This window comes from Phyllobates terribilis, unplaced genomic scaffold, assembly GCF_046119375.1.
Source record: "Phyllobates terribilis strain yellow unplaced genomic scaffold, ASM4611937v1 Scaffold_2__4_contigs__length_985480577, whole genome shotgun sequence".
Classification (NCBI taxonomy): domain Eukaryota; kingdom Metazoa; phylum Chordata; class Amphibia; order Anura; family Dendrobatidae; genus Phyllobates; species Phyllobates terribilis.
This window is the reverse complement of record NW_027362762.1, coordinates 421,507,226-421,530,372: the sequence shown is the minus strand read 5'-3', so window position 1 is coordinate 421,530,372 and position 23,147 is coordinate 421,507,226. Positions and strand designations below refer to the sequence as shown.

The 23,147-nt window shown below is 44.8% G+C and overlaps 2 protein-coding genes across 6 annotated transcripts in view; one reads left to right on the top strand and one right to left on the bottom strand.

The window, feature by feature from the left end:
• Positions 1–5,672, bottom strand: part of CUNH11orf54 (chromosome unknown C11orf54 homolog) — a 41,469-nt gene extending 35,797 nt beyond the window's left edge. For 2 of the 5 annotated variants that reach the window (XM_073665148.1, XM_073665150.1), the window contains exon 1: positions 5,542–5,672. The gene's annotated coding sequence lies outside the window, so the exon portion shown is untranslated. The remainder of the gene's footprint in view (positions 1–5,541) is intronic. The other 3 variants (XM_073665149.1, XM_073665146.1, XM_073665147.1) reach the window with 3 other exon arrangements.
• Positions 5,591–22,193, top strand: TAF1D (TATA-box binding protein associated factor, RNA polymerase I subunit D). Its single transcript, XM_073665153.1, has 6 exons — positions 5,591–5,751; positions 9,449–9,629; positions 10,202–10,565; positions 15,655–15,830; positions 16,118–16,163; positions 20,782–22,193. Exons 2-6 carry the CDS (start codon positions 9,457–9,459, stop codon positions 20,842–20,844), a joined length of 822 nt encoding a protein of 273 aa, XP_073521254.1. The 5' UTR covers positions 5,591–5,751; positions 9,449–9,456; the 3' UTR covers positions 20,845–22,193.
• The last annotated feature ends 954 nt before the right edge of the window (positions 22,194–23,147 follow it).

Here is a 23,147-nt window from a genome sequence, read left to right as displayed (position 1 = left end):
TTTCATCACAGGCTATTGAAAAGAAGTCAAAATCAGCTCCTTTTGACATTAACTGTCTCTTAATATCCGATGAAATTTCTTCAATTCTCCGTGCTACAGTGTTACGAGCCAGGCAAATGTTGGAAAACTCTTGCTTCTTCTCGGGACAGACATTCTCTACCATTTTCATAACACATTCTTTGATAAAGTCACCCTCTGCAAAAGATTTGCAATTTTTAGCAATTAACGCTGCCACCTCATAGCTCGCCTTTGTGGCATTTTCATTTGACTCACGGGCTCTTGTAAAAAATCGCTGTTGTGACAATAAAACAGCTTCAAGTTGCTTATACTTTTCACTTCGGTCGTGCCCTGTTAGCTTGTCGTATGTGCTATGTCTCGTCTGATAGTGTCGCTTGACATTAAATTCTTTATAAACAGCAACGGTCTCTTGGCATATCAGACAAACACAGTGATTCTTTATTTCAGTGAAAAAATATTCTACTTTCCACTTGTCCTGGAAGCGGCGGCCCTCACTGTCAACTTTTCGTTTCTTATTTGTAGTTGCCATTATAAAAATTGGCCAGAAGGGGAGAGATTAAAAGGCGCAGAGGGTGGAACAGCAAAAATAAGATACTGCTATATGCTTTATAACACAGGCAGAGAATAGCAAGCTGTGCAACAGTCGCACATCAGATAATGGAATTATAGCACAGTGACAGGCAGTCAGGGGTTAATGAAGGGTATGACAGCTTGCTACCACAAGCTTGTGTGAGAGCCCTGCTGGCCTAACCTTTCTGGAGGTGTAAGGTGGCGCAGGGACTTATATATAACTTAATATATATATTATTTATATAATTTTACACAACTAAGCTGAGGTCTTCAGCCTATCTGACCTCTGAACGTCTTACAACCCCTGGGGGCTGGAGATCTCGCACGTCGCGAGATCTTGGCTGGCCGGTTGCCGCCGCTCAGTACTCCGGCGCAGGGAGAAGGAAAGCCGAAATCTCGCGATGTCCGAGATTTCGGCTCTTCTCCCTGCGCCGGAGTACTGAGCGGCGGTGGCGACGAGAGCGGCGGTGGCGACGAGAGCGGCAGCGGCCGCAAGGTACATGCTGCTGGATACCTGGGGGCCTTATTAGTCCGGACCGCGGGCCGCAAATGGCCCGCGGGCCGGACTTTGGACATGCCTGGTCTAGACTCTTAGCTGAGATGAATCTGTGCTACAGTAAATTTATCACTTAAACATGAGCCGTGTATGAGGGAGTCGGTGTCATGGAAATTGAGGAGTCGGAGGTTTGGCTTACCGACTCCACAGCCCTGGGTATTAGTAATGCAATGTGCATCACTAACACGCTTTTTTCATTAAAATCGGCGCTGTTATCTTTTATAAAAAGCGTTTTGTATAGTTAGATCATACCTGCTCGTTTAGTCATAGGGGTGTGCTTCATGGCGTTTAGTCAGGGTTGGTGCCGCCCGCACCATTTGAATTCTGTTCCCAGGTTTGCGCCGACATCACTAGAATCAGAGCTTAAATGCCACGCTTGCGCAGTGTGTATTGGCCAGCCGCACTCACGTATTGTCGATCTGGGAGCCTTGCCGTGACGAGCGGCTCCCCATACGTGCGCAGCAAAGCTATGTGTAACTCCACAGCTTCACTGTGTGCGCATGTGCCAGAGCCGCTGCAGTCAGCCTGTGATGCACACTGCATCACTAACACCACACTGGGGACAGTTTACATGCTATAAATGACATGACAGGTTCCCTTTAAGGGAGTGGCGGTATTACTGATAGGGAGGCATCCCTGGTAGCCTGCTGCAGTCCACAGGCGCCCTGTATGTGTATGAGGGCAGTGGTGGCTCCCTGGTAGCCTGCTGCAGTCCACAGGCGCCCTGTATGCGTATGAGGGCAGTGGTGGCTCCCTGGTAGCCTGCTGCAGTCCACAGGCGCCCTGTATGCGTATGAGGGCAGTGGTGGCTCCCTGGTAGCCTGCTGCAGTCCACAGGCGCCCTGTATGCGTATGAGGGCAGTGGTGGCTCCCTGGTAGCCTGCTGCAGTCCACAGGCGCCCTGTATGCGTATGAGGGCAGTGGTGGCTCCCTGGTAGCCTGCTGCAGTCCACAGGCGCCCTGTATGCGTATGAGGGCAGTGGTGGCTCCCTGGTAGCCTGCTGCAGTCCACAGGCGCCCTGTATGCGTATGAGGGCAGTGGTGGCTCCCTGGTAGCCTGCTGCAGTCCACAGGCGCCCTGTATGCGTATGAGGGCAGTGGTGGCTCCCTGGTAGCCTGCTGCAGTCCACAGGCGCCCTGTATGCGTATGAGGGCAGTGGTGGCTCCCTGGTAGCCTGCTGCAGTCCACAGGCGCCCTGTATGCGTATGAGGGCAGTGGTGGCTCCCTGGTAGCCTGCTGCAGTCCACAGGCGCCCTGTATGCGTATGAGGGCAGTGGTGGCTCCCTGGTAGCCTGCTGCAGTCCACAGGCGCCCTGTATGCGTATGAGGGCAGTGGTGGCTCCCTGGTAGCCTGCTGCAGTCCACAGGCGCCCTGTATGCGTATGAGGGCAGTGGTGGCTCCCTGGTAGCCTGCTGCAGTCCACAGGCGCCCTGTATGCGTATGAGGGCAGTGGTGGCTCCCTGGTAGCCTGCTGCAGTCCACAGGCGCCCTGTATGCGTATGAGGGCAGTGGTGGCTCCCTGGTAGCCTGCTGCAGTCCACAGGCGCCCTGTATGCGTATGAGGGCAGTGGTGGCTCCCTGGTAGCCTGCTGCAGTCCACAGGCGCCCTGTATGCGTATGAGGGCAGTGGTGGCTCCCTGGTAGCCTGCTGCAGTCCACAGGCGCCCTGTATGCGTATGAGGGCAGTGGTGGCTCCCTGGTAGCCTGCTGCAGTCCACAGGCGCCCTGTATGCGTATGAGGGCAGTGGTGGCTCCCTGGTAGCCTGCTGCAGTCCACAGGCGCCCTGTATGCGTATGAGGGCAGTGGTGGCTCCCTGGTAGCCTGCTGCAGTCCACAGGCGCCCTGTATGCGTATGAGGGCAGTGGTGGCTCCCTGGTAGCCTGCTGCAGTCCACAGGCGCCCTGTATGCGTATGAGGGCAGTGGTGGCTCCCTGGTAGCCTGCTGCAGTCCACAGGCGCCCTGTATGCGTATGAGGGCAGTGGTGGCTCCCTGGTAGCCTGCTGCAGTCCACAGGCGCCCTGTATGCGTATGAGGGCAGTGGTGGCTCCCTGGTAGCCTGCTGCAGTCCACAGGCGCCCTGTATGCGTATGAGGGCAGTGGTGGCTCCCTGGTAGCCTGCTGCAGTCCACAGGCGCCCTGTATGCGTATGAGGGCAGTGGTGGCTCCCTGGTAGCCTGCTGCAGTCCACAGGCGCCCTGTATGCGTATGAGGGCAGTGGTGGCTCCCTGGTAGCCTGCTGCAGTCCACAGGCGCCCTGTATGCGTATGAGGGCAGTGGTGGCTCCCTGGTAGCCTGCTGCAGTCCACAGGCGCCCTGTATGCGTATGAGGGCAGTGGTGGCTCCCTGGTAGCCTGCTGCAGTCCACAGGCGCCCTGTATGCGTATGAGGGCAGTGGTGGCTCCCTGGTAGCCTGCTGCAGTCCACAGGCGCCCTGTATGCGTATGAGGGCAGTGGTGGCTCCCTGGTAGCCTGCTGCAGTCCACAGGCGCCCTGTATGCGTATGAGGGCAGTGGTGGCTCCCTGGTAGCCTGCTGCAGTCCACAGGCGCCCTGTATGCGTATGAGGGCAGTGGTGGCTCCCTGGTAGCCTGCTGCAGTCCACAGGCGCCCTGTATGCGTATGAGGGCAGTGGTGGCTCCCTGGTAGCCTGCTGCAGTCCACAGGCGCCCTGTATGCGTATGAGGGCAGTGGTGGCTCCCTGGTAGCCTGCTGCAGTCCACAGGCGCCCTGTATGCGTATGAGGGCAGTGGTGGCTCCCTGGTAGCCTGCTGCAGTCCACAGGCGCCCTGTATGCGTATGAGGGCAGTGGTGGCTCCCTGGTAGCCTGCTGCAGTCCACAGGCGCCCTGTATGCGTATGAGGGCAGTGGTGGCTCCCTGGTAGCCTGCTGCAGTCCACAGGCGCCCTGTATGCGTATGAGGGCAGTGGTGGCTCCCTGGTAGCCTGCTGCAGTCCACAGGCGCCCTGTATGCGTATGAGGGCAGTGGTGGCTCCCTGGTAGCCTGCTGCAGTCCACAGGCGCCCTGTATGCGTATGAGGGCAGTGGTGGCTCCCTGGTAGCCTGCTGCAGTCCACAGGCGCCCTGTATGCGTATGAGGGCAGTGGTGGCTCCCTGGTAGCCTGCTGCAGTCCACAGGCGCCCTGTATGCGTATGAGGGCAGTGGTGGCTCCCTGGTAGCCTGCTGCAGTCCACAGGCGCCCTGTATGCGTATGAGGGCAGTGGTGGCTCCCTGGTAGCCTGCTGCAGTCCACAGGCGCCCTGTATGCGTATGAGGGCAGTGGTGGCTCCCTGGTAGCCTGCTGCAGTCCACAGGCGCCCTGTATGCGTATGAGGGCAGTGGTGGCTCCCTGGTAGCCTGCTGCAGTCCACAGGCGCCCTGTATGCGTATGAGGGCAGTGGTGGCTCCCTGGTAGCCTGCTGCAGTCCACAGGCGCCCTGTATGCGTATGAGGGCAGTGGTGGCTCCCTGGTAGCCTGCTGCAGTCCACAGGCGCCCTGTATGCGTATGAGGGCAGTGGTGGCTCCCTGGTAGCCTGCTGCAGTCCACAGGCGCCCTGTATGCGTATGAGGGCAGTGGTGGCTCCCTGGTAGCCTGCTGCAGTCCACAGGCGCCCTGTATGCGTATGAGGGCAGTGGTGGCTCCCTGGTAGCCTGCTGCAGTCCACAGGCGCCCTGTATGCGTATGAGGGCAGTGGTGGCTCCCTGGTAGCCTGCTGCAGTCCACAGGCGCCCTGTATGCGTATGAGGGCAGTGGTGGCTCCCTGGTAGCCTGCTGCAGTCCACAGGCGCCCTGTATGCGTATGAGGGCAGTGGTGGCTCCCTGGTAGCCTGCTGCAGTCCACAGGCGCCCTGTATGCGTATGAGGGCAGTGGTGGCTCCCTGGTAGCCTGCTGCAGTCCACAGGCGCCCTGTATGCGTATGAGGGCAGTGGTGGCTCCCTGGTAGCCTGCTGCAGTCCACAGGCGCCCTGTATGCGTATGAGGGCAGTGGTGGCTCCCTGGTAGCCTGCTGCAGTCCACAGGCGCCCTGTATGCGTATGAGGGCAGTGGTGGCTCCCTGGTAGCCTGCTGCAGTCCACAGGCGCCCTGTATGCGTATGAGGGCAGTGGTGGCTCCCTGGTAGCCTGCTGCAGTCCACAGGCGCCCTGTATGCGTATGAGGGCAGTGGTGGCTCCCTGGTAGCCTGCTGCAGTCCACAGGCGCCCTGTATGCGTATGAGGGCAGTGGTGGCTCCCTGGTAGCCTGCTGCAGTCCACAGGCGCCCTGTATGTGTATGGGGGCAGTGGTGGGCTTTGGGCGCCAGCACGGAGGCAGGACAATGTAAGCACTTATCTTATCTCTACAGCCGTACTGTGCCACATACAGAATAGGGGCAGCACACAGATCCCGCACTCACCCTACGTAAAGGAGGACCTGAGCTCGCTCCCCAGTCCTCTGAGGCGCACTAAGCCCCGCCCACATACGGTCACATGCCTGACATCAGCAGCTCCTGCACTGGGAAGGAAGGAAGCTACTAGTCTGGAACCAAGCGCCATATTTATGAAGCCTTCTGGTGAAGCACACCCACGTGGCTACAAGGAAATGTCTCCTGCATGGGAAGTGGAAGGTAAAATTACAGCGCTGGCTTGTGGCAGTTCAGTACTCCGGCCATGTGTGGCCCTGGGCAGCCGTGTAGGCACAGGCGTGTGGTGACTAGAATGTGCTGTTTGGTCAGTGTATACTCTACACTTGGTAGTCGGGAAGGATCGGCCTTTCTTACACGTGATATTACCTGGCTCCTGTCTGCCCCCTACCGGCTGTAATTGGGGTTGAAGGTAGACAACCAGGCTGTGACAGCTCGAAGTGAGCCAGGGATGTCCGTGTCTGCGCCAGCATAGCCATCCATTACCTGCTCTAAACCTATGTGCTATGATGCGCCCCCTGGTGGGTGAAGGCTTTGCCTCCGTTGCGTTCACACCTGCGCTTAGGAATTTTGTTACGTTTCCAGTCCAGATAGTCACTTGGGTCTTGCTGGTTCTGTTTTGAAACTGATCCAATTTCCATATGACTTCTATTTTAGGGACAGAGATCCAGAACATAGAAATGTGATTCCAAACTTCAGATGTGAACAGCTCCTTACTAAGCGTATTCAGGAACATCCATCCTGTGATGGCCCCATTGTAAGGATTAGGCTCTCTTCACATGTCCAGTAGTTACTTTTATTTTTGGATCTGTTTTGATATCAAAACTAGAAATAAAATGTTTCTGTTCAGGATCATTCCTTTGCATGGGAACAGAAGTATCCTCATGTGTCTTATATTTGACTTATTTCTAGCTGCAATTAGTTTTTTAGCTGTAGAACTTTTTTTTTTGTGTCCAGCCAGAAAAACAGATAGTAACTGGATCCTTTTTAATTCTTATATTTTTAACATTGAACAGGAATCTGTTCATAACTTATGGTTTCCATTTGTAATGGATCTGTTACTAACTGATGATATGTCAGGCTGTCCACATGCCATTCTCTATTCATACACAACTCTGAAGAAAGTTTAGCTGCTCACATGTCTTTTCCTCAGTGGAAGCATAGTGTCAGTGAGGTTAGTTAGGCTGTGATCACACTGGCATCGTGGTTTTTTCCTCTTAAAGGGTATGTGCCCACGATGCGGAAATTTTCCTGGAAAAACGCATGCAGAATATGGCATGCGTTTTTTGCGCGTAATTCGCGCGTTTTGCACATGCGGAATTGCCTTGCGTTTTCTACTGCATTGTAGATGGCAATTCCGCATGCGTAAACGCACAAAGAATTGACATTCTGCGGAATTTTCCGCACATCAAAAACGCTGCGGAAAATTCCGCAGCATGGGCATTACAATTGCAGAATGCCATAGGGGACCATGGCAGAGGGCTAACATGCGTATTTCATGAGTTTACGCTGCGGAAATTTCCGCACAAAATACGCAAGAATTACGCATCGTGGGCACATACCCAAAGGGGTATTCCAATTTAAGAAAAGTGGATTGCATACTTGTTAATCAGTGACAGATAAGTACTGGTCCTCCCTAGTCCAGTGCAGGCTCTCCACCAATGCTCCGGTCCAGTCATTCATCAAAGCTTTAAAGGGGTATTCCTATCTCCAAGATCCTATTCCAATATGTAGTAGGTGTAATAATAGTAATATTAGCAAATATCTCCAATTAGAAATGTAGAATATTTTTTCTGATTTGCTATCTCTTTCCTCATGTGCGGGCATTGCAGGACCTTGGGTATCCATGGTTACGTCCACTGATAAAGTCACAGTTAGTTAGCTAGTTGTTAGTGGTCGTAACCATGGATACCTAAGGTCCTGTATTGCCTGCACATGAGGTAAGTGGCATAGCGAATCAAAAATACTATACTACATTTCTAGTAGTACATTTCTAGGCACCAGGGAGTCACTGTGACTTACTGTACATGTATTTAATTAATGAATACATTTCTGAAAAAAAATTGTGTGGAATCCACTGAAATTGTATTAACCAGCAGAGTGAGAGCTGGAGCTGATTTTTAACCCCTTAGTGACGGAGCCAATTATATCCTTAATGACAAAGTCAAGTTTTACAATTCTGACCACTTTCACTTTATGAGGTAATTACTCTGGAACGCTTCAACAGATCCCCCTGATTCTGAGATTGTTTTTTCGAGACATATTGTACTTCATGATAGTGGTAACATTTCTTCGATATGACTGGCGTTTATTTCTGAAAAAAAAACAAAACAGAAATTTGGCGAAAATGTTGCAATTTTAAAACTTTGAATTCTTATGCCCTTATATCAGAGAGATACCGTATGTCACACAAAATAGTTCATAAATAACATTTCCCACATGTCTGCTTGACATCAGCACACTTTTTGCAACAAAATATGCAAAAGTGGCACCATTCTAAAAACTTGCACCCCTCAAGGTGCTCAAACCCACATTAAAGAAATTTATTAACCCTTCATGTGCTTCACAGGAACTGAAGCAACTTTCAGACCCCAATTTTTTTATTTTCACAAGGGTAACGAGAGAAAATAGACCACAAAATTTGTTGAGCAATTTGTCCTGAGCACGCCGACACCCCATATGTGGGGGAAAACCAGTGTTTGGGCGCATGGCAGGGCTCGGAAGGGAACGAGCGCCATTTGACTTTTTGAACGCAAAATTGGCTGGAATAATTAGCAGACGCCATATCGCGTTTGGGGAGCCCCTGATGTGCCTAAACAGTGGAAACCCTCCACAAGTGACCCCATTTTGGAAACTAGACCCCTCAAGGATTTTGTCAAGGGGTATAGTGAACATTTTGAACGCAGACTTACAACACATAACTTTGATAACATTAGGTCATCATATTGAATAAGTTGTCATTAGTCTGGAGTGCAAGTGCTCGCTACTCGACGTTGCATTGGTTGCTTGAGTATAAACCAAGTATCGCGAGTGCTAGTGAGACATGCTCGAGTCCCCGCCCCACATATTTTGTGGCTGTTAGACGCCCAAAAAAAATATGCGGGGATCGCTCGTGTATGGCAGCCGCCAAACATATGGGGCGGAGACTTGAGCATGTCACTCAAGCACCTGCGATACTCAGTGCATACCCGAGCACCCCATGCAAACTCAAGTAGCGAGCACTTGGGCTAAACACTAGTCGCCATATCGTCGTCTTTTTTTTTTTTTTTCTTTACTTTTGAAAAAATCCCAACCCTATCAGTAAAGAATGGGAAAAAAAAAAAATATATAAATATATATACATATATAATTTTTAGCTAAAGGGGTGACAAAAGGGGATTTGATTTACTATTTTTTTGCTTTTGATCACTGTGATGGACGCAATCACAGTGATCAACAGGAAAAATTCCCTATTGTTGCAAGGTACCAGCCGGCAGATCTTGGCGGGCGCACTGTGTATGCACCCACCATTTTTTTTTTTTTTTTCAGGAAGATGACGGGGGACCGCGGAGATACCAGGGGGGGCTTCATTTCTCTCTCCTCTGACATGTATTACATGTCAGAGGAGAGAAAAATGATTATAACTGTGGGCACACTTTTTTTTTTGTGATCGCCGCTATTCACTGAATAATGGCGATCATGTGATCAGGGACCATAAAAACCAGCCCTGATCATGTTCTGAAGGATCTCTGCTACCCCCGGTATCGGAGACCCCAGAGAGACCCCAGACTCTGGGGACACTACAGCCTTTATTTACCAATATTCTGCAAGAAGTGGCTACACCTGTAGATAGGAGGACAAACCCAAAGAATTTGTGCAATGGTTACACATTTGTATAATGTAACATTCTGTTCTTCATCAGGATGAGAGATGGACTCCTCAGTGGTGCTGCAAAAGGCTGATTCTCATGCTGAATGTGAGGTAAATCAAATCTCTGGTGAAAGCAGTGGGAACTATTTCCGCATCCAGGCTCTTAACTGCGATTCGATACAAGGAAGTGAAAACCTCTCCGTCACAGCCAGCTCGAGTGAAGATGATGATAGGTAAGACTATCTGATTTCTTTACAGTCTTTCTCAATAAGTACGTTAGTAGTAGGAGTAAGTTAGTAGTAGGAGGTATTTTAATAGAACCTGCTACAGTAACAGAAGGACACCGTAAAAGATTGGTCATTCCTGTGTTTCTCGTGTTACTCTGTACCAGTCTATTATTGTTAGTTTGTTTACTGTAAGTGATATCTGCATTTTGTATGTAACCCTTCCTATATACAGCACCATGGAATCAATGGTGCTATATAAATAATAATAATAAATGTTCGCTTTAGGCCACGTTCACACGTTCAGTATTTGGTCAGTATCTTACATCAGTATTTGTAAGCCAAAACCAAGAGTGGAACGATCAGAGGAAAAGTATAATAGAAACTTGTGCACCACTTATGCACTTTTGGCTTACAAATAATGAGGTAAAAAACTGACCAAATACTGATCGTATGAACACTGCCTTAGAGACAGTCTTCGCCTTCTCACAAATGGATCTGTTCTCCTCCTACAATTCTTATGAAGTTGTTTTTTTTTTTCACAACTTCCTTCTTTGCTGACTATATTTTTTATACAATAGTTTGTTCCAGGATGCGGTCAGCTGTCTCCCCACCAGGACTAGGAAAAAACAAACAAGAACTCCTGTCTTGAGTTCTACTTCTGATGATTCAACCGTCTCAGATTTGTCATCAAGAAACCTCACGTTGACCCAGCAAATAGAGTATTTGAAAAATCCCTTTCGAAAACGTAGCAAGCGGAAAAAACAAAAAACTAAGAAAAAAAAGCCCTCAGCCAAGCTAAGCAAGTCACCGAGGGATACCGTCCGCAGATCATTCTATTCCATTCCCTTGGAAGAGCGAAAAAGGCGCATGATTGATAAAGGAATTCCATTTCCTTGTACACCATCAAAGTATCTACCATTCAAACAGTATTTTGCATATGAGGTAAGGTTCTGACTCGCTTATTTTAGTCAAATCTTTTTGCAAAAATTTTAAATTTCATCAGTTGGTAGAACAGTTTGGTTGGGGTTAGAGAAACGACAGTCTTTGGAGGCAGTTGCTGTTTTTTTTTCTGCTGAGGCACTGAAATATTACATGTTACCCACTGAAATTATTGGTCATCATGCAACACATGGTCTTGCCTAGTCAGCCAAGGAGTTACTCTTTCTACCAGCTCTGGCTCATAGAGTGGGGCTCAGAATTGTTTCTGCAGATGCAACAGCACTTTTAATCCCTTAGCGACATATGACGTACAGTTACATCTTTGCTGGTAGATGATGGCTGTGATATTCAGCCATCATCTGCCTCGAGCAGCCACTCATGGAACAGAGCTCTGCCCATTGCTGTTAACCTGCGTTGATATGGAGTTGTCATTCTATGCCCTAATTGGTGCCCATGAGTCACAATTGCGGGCACCGATGGGTTGCTATGACAGCCGGGGATCTGTTGAAGACCTCCTTGTCTGCCATCACGGAGCTCCTTTAACCCCTTCACGACCGCCGATACGCCTTTTCACGGCGGTCATTAATTGGCCTTATTCCTCAGCGCTTTTAAGCGGCACAGAGGAATATGTGAATAGCGCCGCCCCACGGGTGACAGCTGTACATGACATATGTTGACGAAAAAATAAAACCGTCATGGCTCTCTGAAGAAAGAGGGGGGGGGGGAATTTAAAAGGCAAAAACAGAAAATGGCCATATCGGGAAGGAGTTAAACATTTTAAGTTGTTTTTTCACATTCCAGATTATTTACCCAAAAGGAAGATATAGGCCTTCTTGCTTTAGGCTGGGGCTTTACGGTGAAATGTCCCGTGACAGAAATTCTCTACAAGTTTGGTGACCAAAGACATTTGTGCAACTTGTTTGTAGGTTGCTGTTGCGAAATTATTTTATAGCTTTGATTTATACTTTAAATAAATGGCCAAGTCGCAACCAATTGGCATTAACATCTACAGAAAGTGAGTCACTTGCTACCAGCGAAAGAAGATCCAACACATTTGGAGACATCTGTAACTTTCACAGGTTGCAACGTGACAACGCAGGAAATCTGCTACCTCAGTATTGCGCAACACATTTCGTAGTGTAGTTCATGCCGTAATTTTACAAATTTGAGCTGATAAGCCAAATGGACACAATTTGTTCTGTTGCTTGTTCAATCTGTATTTACTCCCAAAAAGTTTTAATTGATTTATGACATTATGGAGTTAAGAACCACATTTTAGCTTAATTGCGTCTTCCTACTTAGTTCTGTACGTCAGCGTTACACTAATCCTCCCAATGCTGACGTTTTCCATTTATTATTGAATGTGACATTTTTCAAACAAAAAAGTGTTTGTATATATAATATATACACTGCTCAAAAAAATAAAGGGAACACTCAAATAACACATCCTAGATCTGAATGAATGAAATATTCTCATTGAATACTTTGTTCTGTAAAAAGTTGAATGTGCTGACAACAAAATCACTCAAAAATAATCAATGGAAATCAAATTTATTAACCAATGGAGGCCTGGATTTGGAGTCACCCCCAAAATTAAAGTGGAAAAACACACTACAGGCTGATCCAACTTTGATGTAATGTCCTTAAAACAAGTCAAAATGAGGCTCAGTATTGTGTGTGGCCTCCACGTGCCTTTATGACCTCCCTACAACACCTGGGCATGCTCCTGATGAGGTTGCGGATGGTCTCCTGTGGGATCTCCTCCCAGACCTGGACTAAAGCATCCGCCAACTCCTGGACAGTCTGTGGTGCAACGTGACGTTGGTGGATGGAGCGAGACATGATGTCCCAGATGTGCTCAATCGGATTCAGGTCTGGGGAAAGGGCGGGCTAGTCCATAGCTTCAATGCCTTCATCTTGCAGGAGCTGCTGACAGACTCCAGCCACATGAGGTCTGGCATTGTCCTGCATTAGGAGGAACCCAGGGCCAACCGCACCAGCATATGGTCTCACAAGGGGTCTGAGGATCTCGTCTCGGTACCTAATGGCAGTCAGGCTACCTCTGGCGAGCACATGGAGGGCTGTGTGGCCCTCCAAAGAAATACCACCCCACACCATTTACTGACCCACTGCCAAACCGGTCATGCTGAAGGATGTTGCAGGCAGCAGATCGCACTCCACGGCGTCTCCAGACTGTCACGTCTGTCACATGTGCTCAGTGTGAACCTGCTTTCATCTGTGAAGAGCACAGGGCGCCAGTGGCGACTTTGCCAATCCTGGTGTTCTGTGGCCAATGCCAAATGTCCTGCACAGTGTTGGGCTGTGAACACAACCCCCATCTGTGGACGTCTGACCCTCATACCACCTTCATAGAGTCGGTTTCTAACAGTTTGTGCAGATACATGCTCATTTGTGGCCTGCTGGAGGTCATTTTGCAGGGCTCTGGCAGTGCTCTTCCTGTTCCTCCTTGCACAAAGGCGGAGGTAGCAGTCCTGTTGCTGGGTTGTTGCCCTCCTACGGCCCCCTCCACGTCTCCTGGTGTACTGGCCTGTCTCCTGGTAGCGCCTCCAGCCTCTGGACACTACGCTGACAGACACAGCAAACCTTCTTGCCACAGCTCGCATTAATGTCCCATCCTGGATGAACTGCACTACCTGAGCAACTTCTGTGGGTTGTAGAGTCCGTCTCGTGCTACCATGAGTGTGAAAGCACAACCAACATTCGAAAGTGACTAAAACATCAGCCAGAAAGCATTGGTACTGAGATGTGGTCTATGGTCCCCACCTGCAGAACCACTCCTTTATTGAGGGTGTCTTGATAATTGCCAATAATTTCCATCTATTGTCTATTCCATTTGCACAACAGCAGGTGAAATTGATTGTCAATCAGTGTTGCTTCCTAAGTGGACAGTTTGATTTCACAGAAGTTTGATTTACTTGGAGTTATATTCTGTTGTTTAAGTGTTCCCTTTATTTTTTTGAGCCGTGTATTTACATGTCTGCTAATCTACCTTTTTGAGTGAACTTGACCTGTGTTCACAGTAGAATAGTTGAGCCCAGGGAACCGTCTTGTGGAATACATTAAGTTGTGCAGATTTTGTGCTTAAAGGGGATATCCGGGACTTTATTAAAAAGAAAAAATGTGGCTAAGGACTAACAGGCTACTTGTTGTGCCCGGCGGCGTTCTTCCCCAGCACAGAGCGGTCACAGACCACTCCTGCTGGGATTCTGAATCCTCTGCTGACGTCACGTCTAAAGAGCGTAGACTTCTTTTCCGTTTTGCTCTGTTGACGGGGCGGGACTTCTGACGTCATTGTGATTAACAGCCGGATCTCCGCTGCGTAAAGGGGAACCGGTGGTCAATCAAAATGACATCAGAAGTTACGCCCAGTCTCATGTTGCAGATGATGCTGAATCCTCGGCAGGAACGGTCTGTGACTGCTCTGTGCTGGGGAAGAATGGCGCCGGTCACCCCAGGCAGGTAAGTTGCATTTGCTGGCCTTTTAGTGCTTAGCCACAATTTTTGTTTTTCGCTAAAGTCCTGGATATACCCTTTTAAATCTACATTCACTCACATCATGTATCCAGTGAGAGAAAATGAGATGCTTCAATCACATAAAGTCGGATAAAAACATGCTAAATATGCATAATGCGCTACATACCACATAGAATAATCACAGATTAGCTGCATTGAGTGACGGTGGGACTAGTCCTACTGTGGATCCAACAGCACATCTGCTGTAGAAATGAGTGTTGGCTTTGGAGTTCTGCTGATATACAGGGTGGTCCAAAAGTAGGTGGCCAGAAAATAATAACATTTATTTTGATTTATATATAAAATTATATTTACTAACACAAGCATAACATTGACAATTAAATTTTATTCTGAACAATAATACAAAAGTCCTTAAATTTTATCAACGCAGGTTCTCAAACTGTTTTCCATTACAATTTGCACAGCTTTGAAGTCGGCCTCTTACGCTTCAACAAACTTTCTTGCACAAGTCTCTTTGGGTATTAAGTTCTTGAAATGCATCTCTTATGTAATTAATGTCTGCCGTGCTATACAACAGTCTATCCACTATATTTCACACTTTGTTATAGTAGATACTAATAATAAAAGACCGGCAAGTGTCAGTAATACAGAAGCCCCTGTGCATTCATTCCTACAGGGGATTGATTCCAGATTGAATAGAGACCAGACTCCACATTGACACTATTATATCTGAGCTCAGCACCCTCTAAGAGGTGTAATGTGCAAATATTAATAAATACAATACTGGATTTTCTTCAATTTCTTTAAGCATAATCTCACTAAATTGCAGCCGCCTGTCTGGATCATCCTCCAATAAACCATGAATTAGACGTGGACGATAAGCTTTCCACCCAATAGATTTCAGGATGCGCATGATGGAAGCTCGTGAAATTCCCAATTCCAAAGAGGCTCTTCTGGTGACCTTTTTGGACTCTGAACAAATGTTTCAGCAACAAGTTGTTTATTATCTTCTGTACAGACTGTTTTGGGTCGACCAGTTTTTGGAGCATTAAGGATTGAGCCAGTGGCATTGAATTTGTCACGAATGCGGTAAATGGTTTGTCTCTTTGGGGCTTGAGTACCAAATGTTTCAACCCAATTTGCTCTAATGGTTTCAGCATTTTGAGATTTCCAACACTTTGTTAAAATCCATTTTCTTTGATCTGTATTTAAATTATTTGCCATTATGTGTTATCTGAATTATCTGAAAAGAAAAAAGATTTGGGGGAGATCTATGTGTGAAAACTAGATCTGTGAAACTGGCTCAGTTGCCCTTGGCAACCAATCAGATTCCACCTTTCATTTTCCAAAGAGTCTGTTTCACTTTACACCATGTTTGATAAATCTCCCCCTTCATAACCTTATTACACTTTCTGTCCACCTACTTTTGGACCACCCTGTAATATATATTTTTTTCTTCTCTTCATATGAGAATTTCTTGACACATTGACCAAGCACTGCTGAAAATCTGATGTTGTTGATCTTTAAATAGCACATGGCAATACCCTCAGGCAAAACCTGGACGATTTACTTATGCAGTTTTTTTTATTTTATGCAGCAACTTGTTTTAGGTGGATTTCTAAACCATATAAAAGATCTAAAATATGAAAATACCTTGAAAAGGTCTCTGAAGGACATGAACGTTGATGGAGATGGGGAATCTGAAGACTTTGAGATGAGGAAATATTCCTACATGGATGAAGATGGGTCTTTATCGCCCATTTCTGAGCCGGGGTAAGCATCATTCACACTGAAGGTGAATCAGTTCTGATAGCTATAGTTCATTACTTGTTTTAGCCCAGAAATAGGTATTTAAATTAGCAACCATCATAAAACAGTGATACAGTAGTTATTTATAACATTGGGGTAACCACCTAATCACTGGTGCCCAGGCTTTTTGGAAAAGTGGATACAGGGCCTCTGTCCTTTTCAGAGGACTGAGCAAGTGACCTTTTTGCAAAAGTCACCAAATTAACCAGAAGTATATTTAGTTTATTTTAACATATTTATGTTAATTCTAGGGAAAATCTTGAGGAGGATGAAGCCGTGGAAGAAGTAAAAGTTGTGGTGAGTTTCCCCCCCCCCCCCCTTTTTTTTTCTCTTTAATCACCACTGTTATGCGGAGTTAGAGGACCTGTCACCGGGTCCAAAGTGCCCAGTTTTTTAATCTTATTTTAGTTCCATTATTGACCTTTCAGTATACCTTTTTTTTTCTTTTTGGGTTTTGAGGAAAAAGGCGTGTGTCGCAGTATCCTTTGTGGGCGTTTCTTAAGGCTACTCTATGTGAGCAACTCCCCTACATTAAAGACCATAAAAATTTGGACACAGCATATTTTCGCTGCGTTCAATTATGCAGTTAAATCCTCATGTGTTCATTGAACAAATGCGGAGTTACCACCTCTAATGACAATCTATTGGGGAAATTTCAACAGAAATTGACATGCTGCAGCTCATAAACCCGCGCCACGGGTGAGTTTACACAGCGTCGAATAGAAAGCACAGTGGGTATGGGATTTTTGTAAATCCCATCCACTATGCTTCTACTGTTCAACCCAGCGAAGGCAAGTTGCGCCCAAAATGCTGCCATTTCGGATCGTGGGCATGCAGCCTTAAAGGGGTATTCCCATCTACAAGATCCTATCACAATATGTAGTAGGTATAATAATGATGTTAGCAAATACCTCCAATTATAAATGTAATATAGTTCTTATGATTCGCTATGTCTCTTTCCTCATGTGCAGGCATTGCAGGACCTTAGGTATCTATGGTTACAACCACTACCAACTAGCTGTCACTGTATCAGTGGTCATAACCATGGATACCTAAGGTCCTGCAATGACTGCACATGAGGAAAGAGACATAGCGAATCAGAAGAACTATACTACATTTCTAATTGGAGGTATTTGCCTATATATTATTATTATTATTACACCTACTACATGTTGGGATAAGATCTTAGAGATGGGAATACCCCTTTTAAACCTTATGGCAGATTTAAAAAAACAAAATGAATACTCAGTGGAGCAGTGGGAATAAAATAGGAACAAAAACTAAACACTCTTGATCTGGTGTTACTGGTCCTCTTTCAGGTCAGGACAGACATGCTAATTCAGCATTCTGTTAGGTATGCCTGTCCTGTATTTTTTTTTTTTTTTTTAGTCCCAAGATTGTGTTTATGAACTCTAAGAACATCTCTGCCCCCCTGCTGCTGGTTGCATAGGAAGAATCAATCTGCATCTGGAGAGAGGACAGGGTTAACCCACAGCTCATAAAGTACAGAAAACTCCACTGTCATGCTTGATTGAAAGGATCTCTTCCGGTGCAAATGTCTGCAAAACCATAGATGCACATGAACGTACAATGCTGAAACGTCCCATAATTTACAGTGGCAAGTCTGCTTCTGTTTAAAAATGCTGTGTGTATAAAACACACAATTGTTTAGTCTGCACCACAAAAAGTAAATACAAGGATAGTAACTAGGGGTGCTGCAATACGCATGCAAAGAAGACAGTCATGAATTGTAGAAGAAAAAGCTGCATGGAAATGACAGTTTTCACCCAAACAAGATCATTCAGTTAAAAAAAAAATGCCTTTATTAATTATGAAAAAACACTTTGTCATTAAAAACATAAACGAAAAAACAGCAAAAGAGCTGGACAAAGAGGGGTGACCTAGTATAATCATAATACAGGCTAAGAATACTTTGCAAAAAATGTTCAAAAGATATTGAGTTCACACCCTTACAATGGAAATTTGTACGGTTGGAGAGGTGAGTGCAATATTCAATGAAAAACCTGTATAATGCAATGATGATGACTTTTTAGAACATCCTTTTGAGATGTGTGCATAAAATCGGGCTGCACCCATAGACTCGCATTAGCAAGTCTCGTCTGATATACGCCGCCACTCGCAGATCATCACTGACTCATTTACGAACTTTGGTCACAGTACAGTGCGATCTTTTCTCGCATGCCACTTGTCCGATGTACAACCCCTGGCAAAAATGATGGAATCACTGGGCTCTGAGGATGTTCATTCAGTTGTTTAATGTTGTTGAAAAAAAGCAGACCGCAGACATGGCACAAAACTAAAGTCATTTCAAATGCCAACTTTAGGGCTTTAAGAAACACTAAAAGAAATCAAGATTAAAAATGTGGTACTCAGTAAGGGTAATTTTTTTCAGACCAAGCAGAGGGAAAAAATTATGGAATCACTCAATTCTGAGGAAAAAATTATAGAATCATGAAAAAACAAACACACAAAAAAACACTCCAATGCATCACTAGTATTTTGTTGCACCACCTCTGGCTTTAATAACAGCTTGCAGTCACTGAGGCATGGACTTAATGAGTGACCAACAGTACTCTTCATCAATCTGGCTCCAACTTTCTCTGATTGCTGTTGCCAGATCAGCTTTGCAGGTTGGAGCCTTGTCATCGACCATTTTCTTCAACGTCCACCAAAGATTTTCAATTGGATTGAGATCCGGACTATTTGCAGGCCATGACATTGACCTTATGTGTCTTCTTTCAAGGAATGTTTTCACAGTTTTTGCTCTATGGCAGGATGCATTATCATCTTGAAAAATGATGTCATCATCCCCAAACATCCTTTCAATTGATGGGATAAGAAAACTGTCCAAAATATCAATGTAAACTTGGGCATTTATTGAAGATGTAATGACAGCCATCTCCCCAGTGCCTTTACCTGACATGCAGCCCCATATCATCAATGACTGTGGAAATTTGCATGTTCTCTTCATGCAGTCATCTTTATAAATCTCATTGGAACGGCACCAAACAAAAGTTCCAGCATCATCACCTTGCCCAATGCAGATTCGCGATTCATCACTGAATATGACTTTCATCCAGTCATCCACAGCACACGATTGCTTTTCCTTAGCCCATTGTAACCTTGTTTCTTTCTGTTTAGGTGTTAATGATGGCTTATGTTTAGCTTTTCTGTATGTAAATCCCATTTCCTTTAGGCAGTTTCTTACAGTTTGGTCACAGACATTGACTCCAGTTTCCTCCCATTCTTTCCTCATTTGTTTTGTTGTTCATTTCCTGTTTTGGAGACATATTGCTTTAAGTTTCCGGTCTTGACGCTTTGATGTCTTTCTTGGTCTACCAGTATGTTTGCCTTTAACGACCTTCCTATGTTGTTTGTATTTGGTCCAGATTTTAGACACAGCTGACTGTGAACAACCAACATCTTTTGCAACATTGCGTGATGATTTACCTTCTTTTAAGAGTTTGATAATCCTATACTTTGTTTCAATTGACATCTCTCGTGTTGGAGCCATGATTCATGTCAGTCCACTTGGTGCAACAGCTCTTCAAGGTGTGATCACTCTGTTTTAGATGCTGACTAACAAGCAGATCTAATTTGATGCAGGTGTTAGTTTTGGAAATGAAAATTTCCAGGGTGATTCCATAATTTTTTCCTCAGAATTGAGTGATTCCATAATTTTTTCCCTATGCTTGGTCTGAAAAAAATTACCCTTACGGAGTACCACATTTTTAATCTTGATTTCTTTTAGTGTTTCTTAAAGCCCTAAATTTTCCATTTGAAATGACTTTAGTTTTGTGCCATGTCTGTGATCTGCTTTTTTCAACAACATTAAACAAATGAATGAACATCCTCCGAGCCCAGTGATTCCATAATTTTTGACGGGGGTTGTATATGCTCATGTGAGCAAGCCCAAACTTGCGGAACCTTGCCCTTGACCTTTTATCTATGTCCTAGTGTAATAAGTGGTTAAGCGAACAGTCAGGTAAGTCTGGCACTGTAAGGGTATGTGCACATGTTCATTATTGACAGGAGAAAATTCTGGCAGAAAAAAGCTGTGTGAAATACATATGTTTTGTTTTTCCCCACTGTTTTTTTAATTTTGTTTCTTTTTCCTATTCTTTTGGATGTTTTGAAATTGCTTCAAATCCTGCAAGGAGAAAATAATTTTCCAAAATCTTTCACTTTGCTGGGACAGTAAAATGCCGTATTATTATTATTTTTTTTTTTCACAGCAAAAAACACTGGAAAAAAATTCAACATGTGAACATACCCTTAGGCTTTGTTCACACGTTTTCTGCTTTTTTTTTTTTTCTCCTGTAGCCAAAACATGTTTAAAAAAAGTTGGTTTCATAGAACAAAAAAGCAGAAAGACGCTTTTTTTTTTTTGCAGCAAGTTGTGCACTTTCTCATTGCTTTCTATGGTGAAAAAACGCTGAAAGAATAGACATGCTGCAGTCAGGAAAAAAATAAACGCCAATTGTGTGCATGAGATTTCTGAAATCTCATAGCTTTTAGTGGTCCTATAACAGGCAGCTTTTAATTTTTATTAAAAAAAAAAGGCTGCAATAATGTAGCATGTAACTATATCCTTGCGAGTTCCTTGATGCAGACTACAAGACGCAAAGGCTTCATGGCAAGATTTATTTAGCTTAAAATATGCATCTTTTAGTCCAAAAAAAATATGATATATATATATTTTTTTTCTTTTAAGAAATTTTCTTATGTCCTTTACTTTCCTGACGTATGTTAATAACCTGACCTACGGTAACTGTAATATTTTAATTCCTAAATGAGAGCTTGTTACTTTCCTTGTGATATATCTAACACATAAGCAGCTGTTTTGTTTCTTTACGTCAACTTTATTCTTACTAATAGTTTTTCTATATTTCAGGAAACCAGTGAATTCATTTTGGACTGCCAAGTGCCCAGCAAGAAAAAGTGGCAAATAAAATAGAAATGTAGAACAAAGTTCATCTGCAGCAAATAAACTTCATAAGGACTATACAAAAAAAAATGTACCGAGTACCTGGGTGCCTTTAAATCCGAGCCAAATGTTTATTTCTCTATTAAATTTAAAGAAAAAAAACAAACGAGGATTGGTTTCTGCATGGTCTAAAGCAGTGCTTCGCAAAATGTAAATTTTCCAAGATGTGAATATAAATTGCACAGGCTTTTCTAAGAGTTTGGCAATCTCTGGTTTAGCCACATAATTGTCAAATTGTGTGCCTATTTTGATTTCATGCAATGCTTTCTCATTTACATCGTCCAGGGTGGTGTACGAGGTTAACTGAAGGAACCGATATTGGTAAAACACAACAAGAACTACAATACAGAATGAATCTACACACACACACGATAAGGAAAGAGCTAGATACTCCTGTGAGAAAATACTACTCTAGATGAAGACGCAATATGGCTATGATCACACAATGCATTCTTGATTTACTTTTTTTTTCCTGTAGTTTTCTCCAAATGCTGTAAAATCACCTCATTTTGTACTGCTTTTTTGGAAAATTGCAGCAAAAAATGCATTGCGAGTGCATTATGTGAACAGGACTTCAGACAGATTTAAAAGTCTAAAATGAAACCTGAAAAGTCTTTTTGAGAACCACAGAGAAGGAACCTTCAAAGTGCTCACCTTGAGTTCTTGTCTCAGGAAAATTCAATCTAATCCACTACATGGACTTACTTCAGATCTGTAAACATAAATCCTCTTCCGACTTCATCTGTAACAAAAATCTCGGCTTTATTTTTTTTCACAATTAAAAGTTTTATTGGGTTTTATAAACCCACAGAAAGGAAGCAAACAGTATGAGTGCCCCTGAAACACAGGGCGCAATAAGAACATTACCTCTAAATCTGGCATAACAGAGAGAATCTCAAAATGAGGCCAGAGATAAGTAAGTACTATAAGATTTCTCTCGCCTGAAAATGAAAAGGTTGGAGGTAAAATGTTATTTCCAGAAGAAGTGGAAGAGAGGTTAATAAGAGGAGAAGGGTAGGGGGAATGGAGAAGCAACTGAGCAAAAGCATATATAAAAAAAAACAAGAATAAAAGAAGGGGTAGAGGAGGAAGAGGGGGGTGCACTGAGATCCAAAATGTGAATTGGAGAGATTAGGTGCAGACGGTTCGGGATGGGAGTAAATTACTTTATCTTATGATAGACCTATAAAGAGGAGAGGAAAAGAAGAAATCCCATTGGAACCATTTATTGGAGCTCAACATGGAATGTACTAATTTAAAAATTAACTTTTAATAGCTATATATTAAAATTGTTTACTATAAATACAAAAATAAAAATACCCAATTGTGTGCAAAAAAACTTTATACCCTATGTATTTCCTAGTATTCCCTGCCTTGCCACGGAGGTTGGCATCCTACAAGCGCAACTGGCACCCCTACTCAACCTAGGCTGGCCGTAATGTAGGTCCCTATCATAGACCAAATATATATACACCAAACTACTCCGTAAGAGAGCGAGTGCATCAAGGCATAATCCAATAAAGTCAGTAGATGACACTGTTGGCAAAAATTAAAGCACCACTCCAGCGTTTGTTTTCTTATTTCACCTCTGGAGTGGTGCTGTAAATGTAATTCTCCAGCCCCCTGTCTCATACTTACCTTCCGGCGTTTTTGCTGCCGCTTCTCTCTGGCTCCAGCTAAAACTGACCTGCCTGCATCTCCAGTGTTTCATGGAGCTGCCTGGATGTCACTTTTCAATACAAGTCTATGAAAGCCTCCTCCTGGCTCTCATAGACTTGTATTGAGAGTTTGTGACCTAGCTTCTGACTTCCAGCCAGTCAGAAGCTACTGTCACAAGATGGAGTGGCTCTGAAAAGCGGTGAAGACGCCGCAGGGGGAGTATATGACCAGGGGCAGAGGGCTTATATTTAAAGCGCCACTCCAGCGCTGAAAGACCAAAAACGTTGGAGTGGTGCTTTAATATAACGTGAATCCGACAATATATATGGACACAATCTGTGCCTAATGTATTACACACCCTATAGAATGCAGGCTTAATCTTATATGTAAGATAAATAGATATGCAGTGTAAGATACTTAAGTTTCCAGGGACTGTTATTTTACCATATATAAAGTAGGTAAAGACACTTTAAGTCAGTTAATATTCATCAAGTTGAAACATGAATTAGATATGATGTATAGACACTTAATTATACAGGCACTAGGTTAACATGCAGAGTAGATAGCGATGCACTATGCTTTCAAATAAATTAGAATGCATTAAGACATGTTAA

Excerpts from the sequence above, each read along its gene's own strand:
- TAF1D (XM_073665153.1), top strand. The coding sequence starts at position 9,457 with ATGGACTCCTCAGTGGTGCTGCAAAAGGCTGATTCTCATGCTGAATGT. Across the intron at positions 10,566-15,654 it reads AACAGTATTTTGCATATGAG|CAACTTGTTTTAGGTGGATT; the intron begins GTAAGGTTCTGA and ends TATTTTATGCAG. Across the intron at positions 15,831-16,117 it reads TCGCCCATTTCTGAGCCGGG|GGAAAATCTTGAGGAGGATG; the intron begins GTAAGCATCATT and ends TGTTAATTCTAG.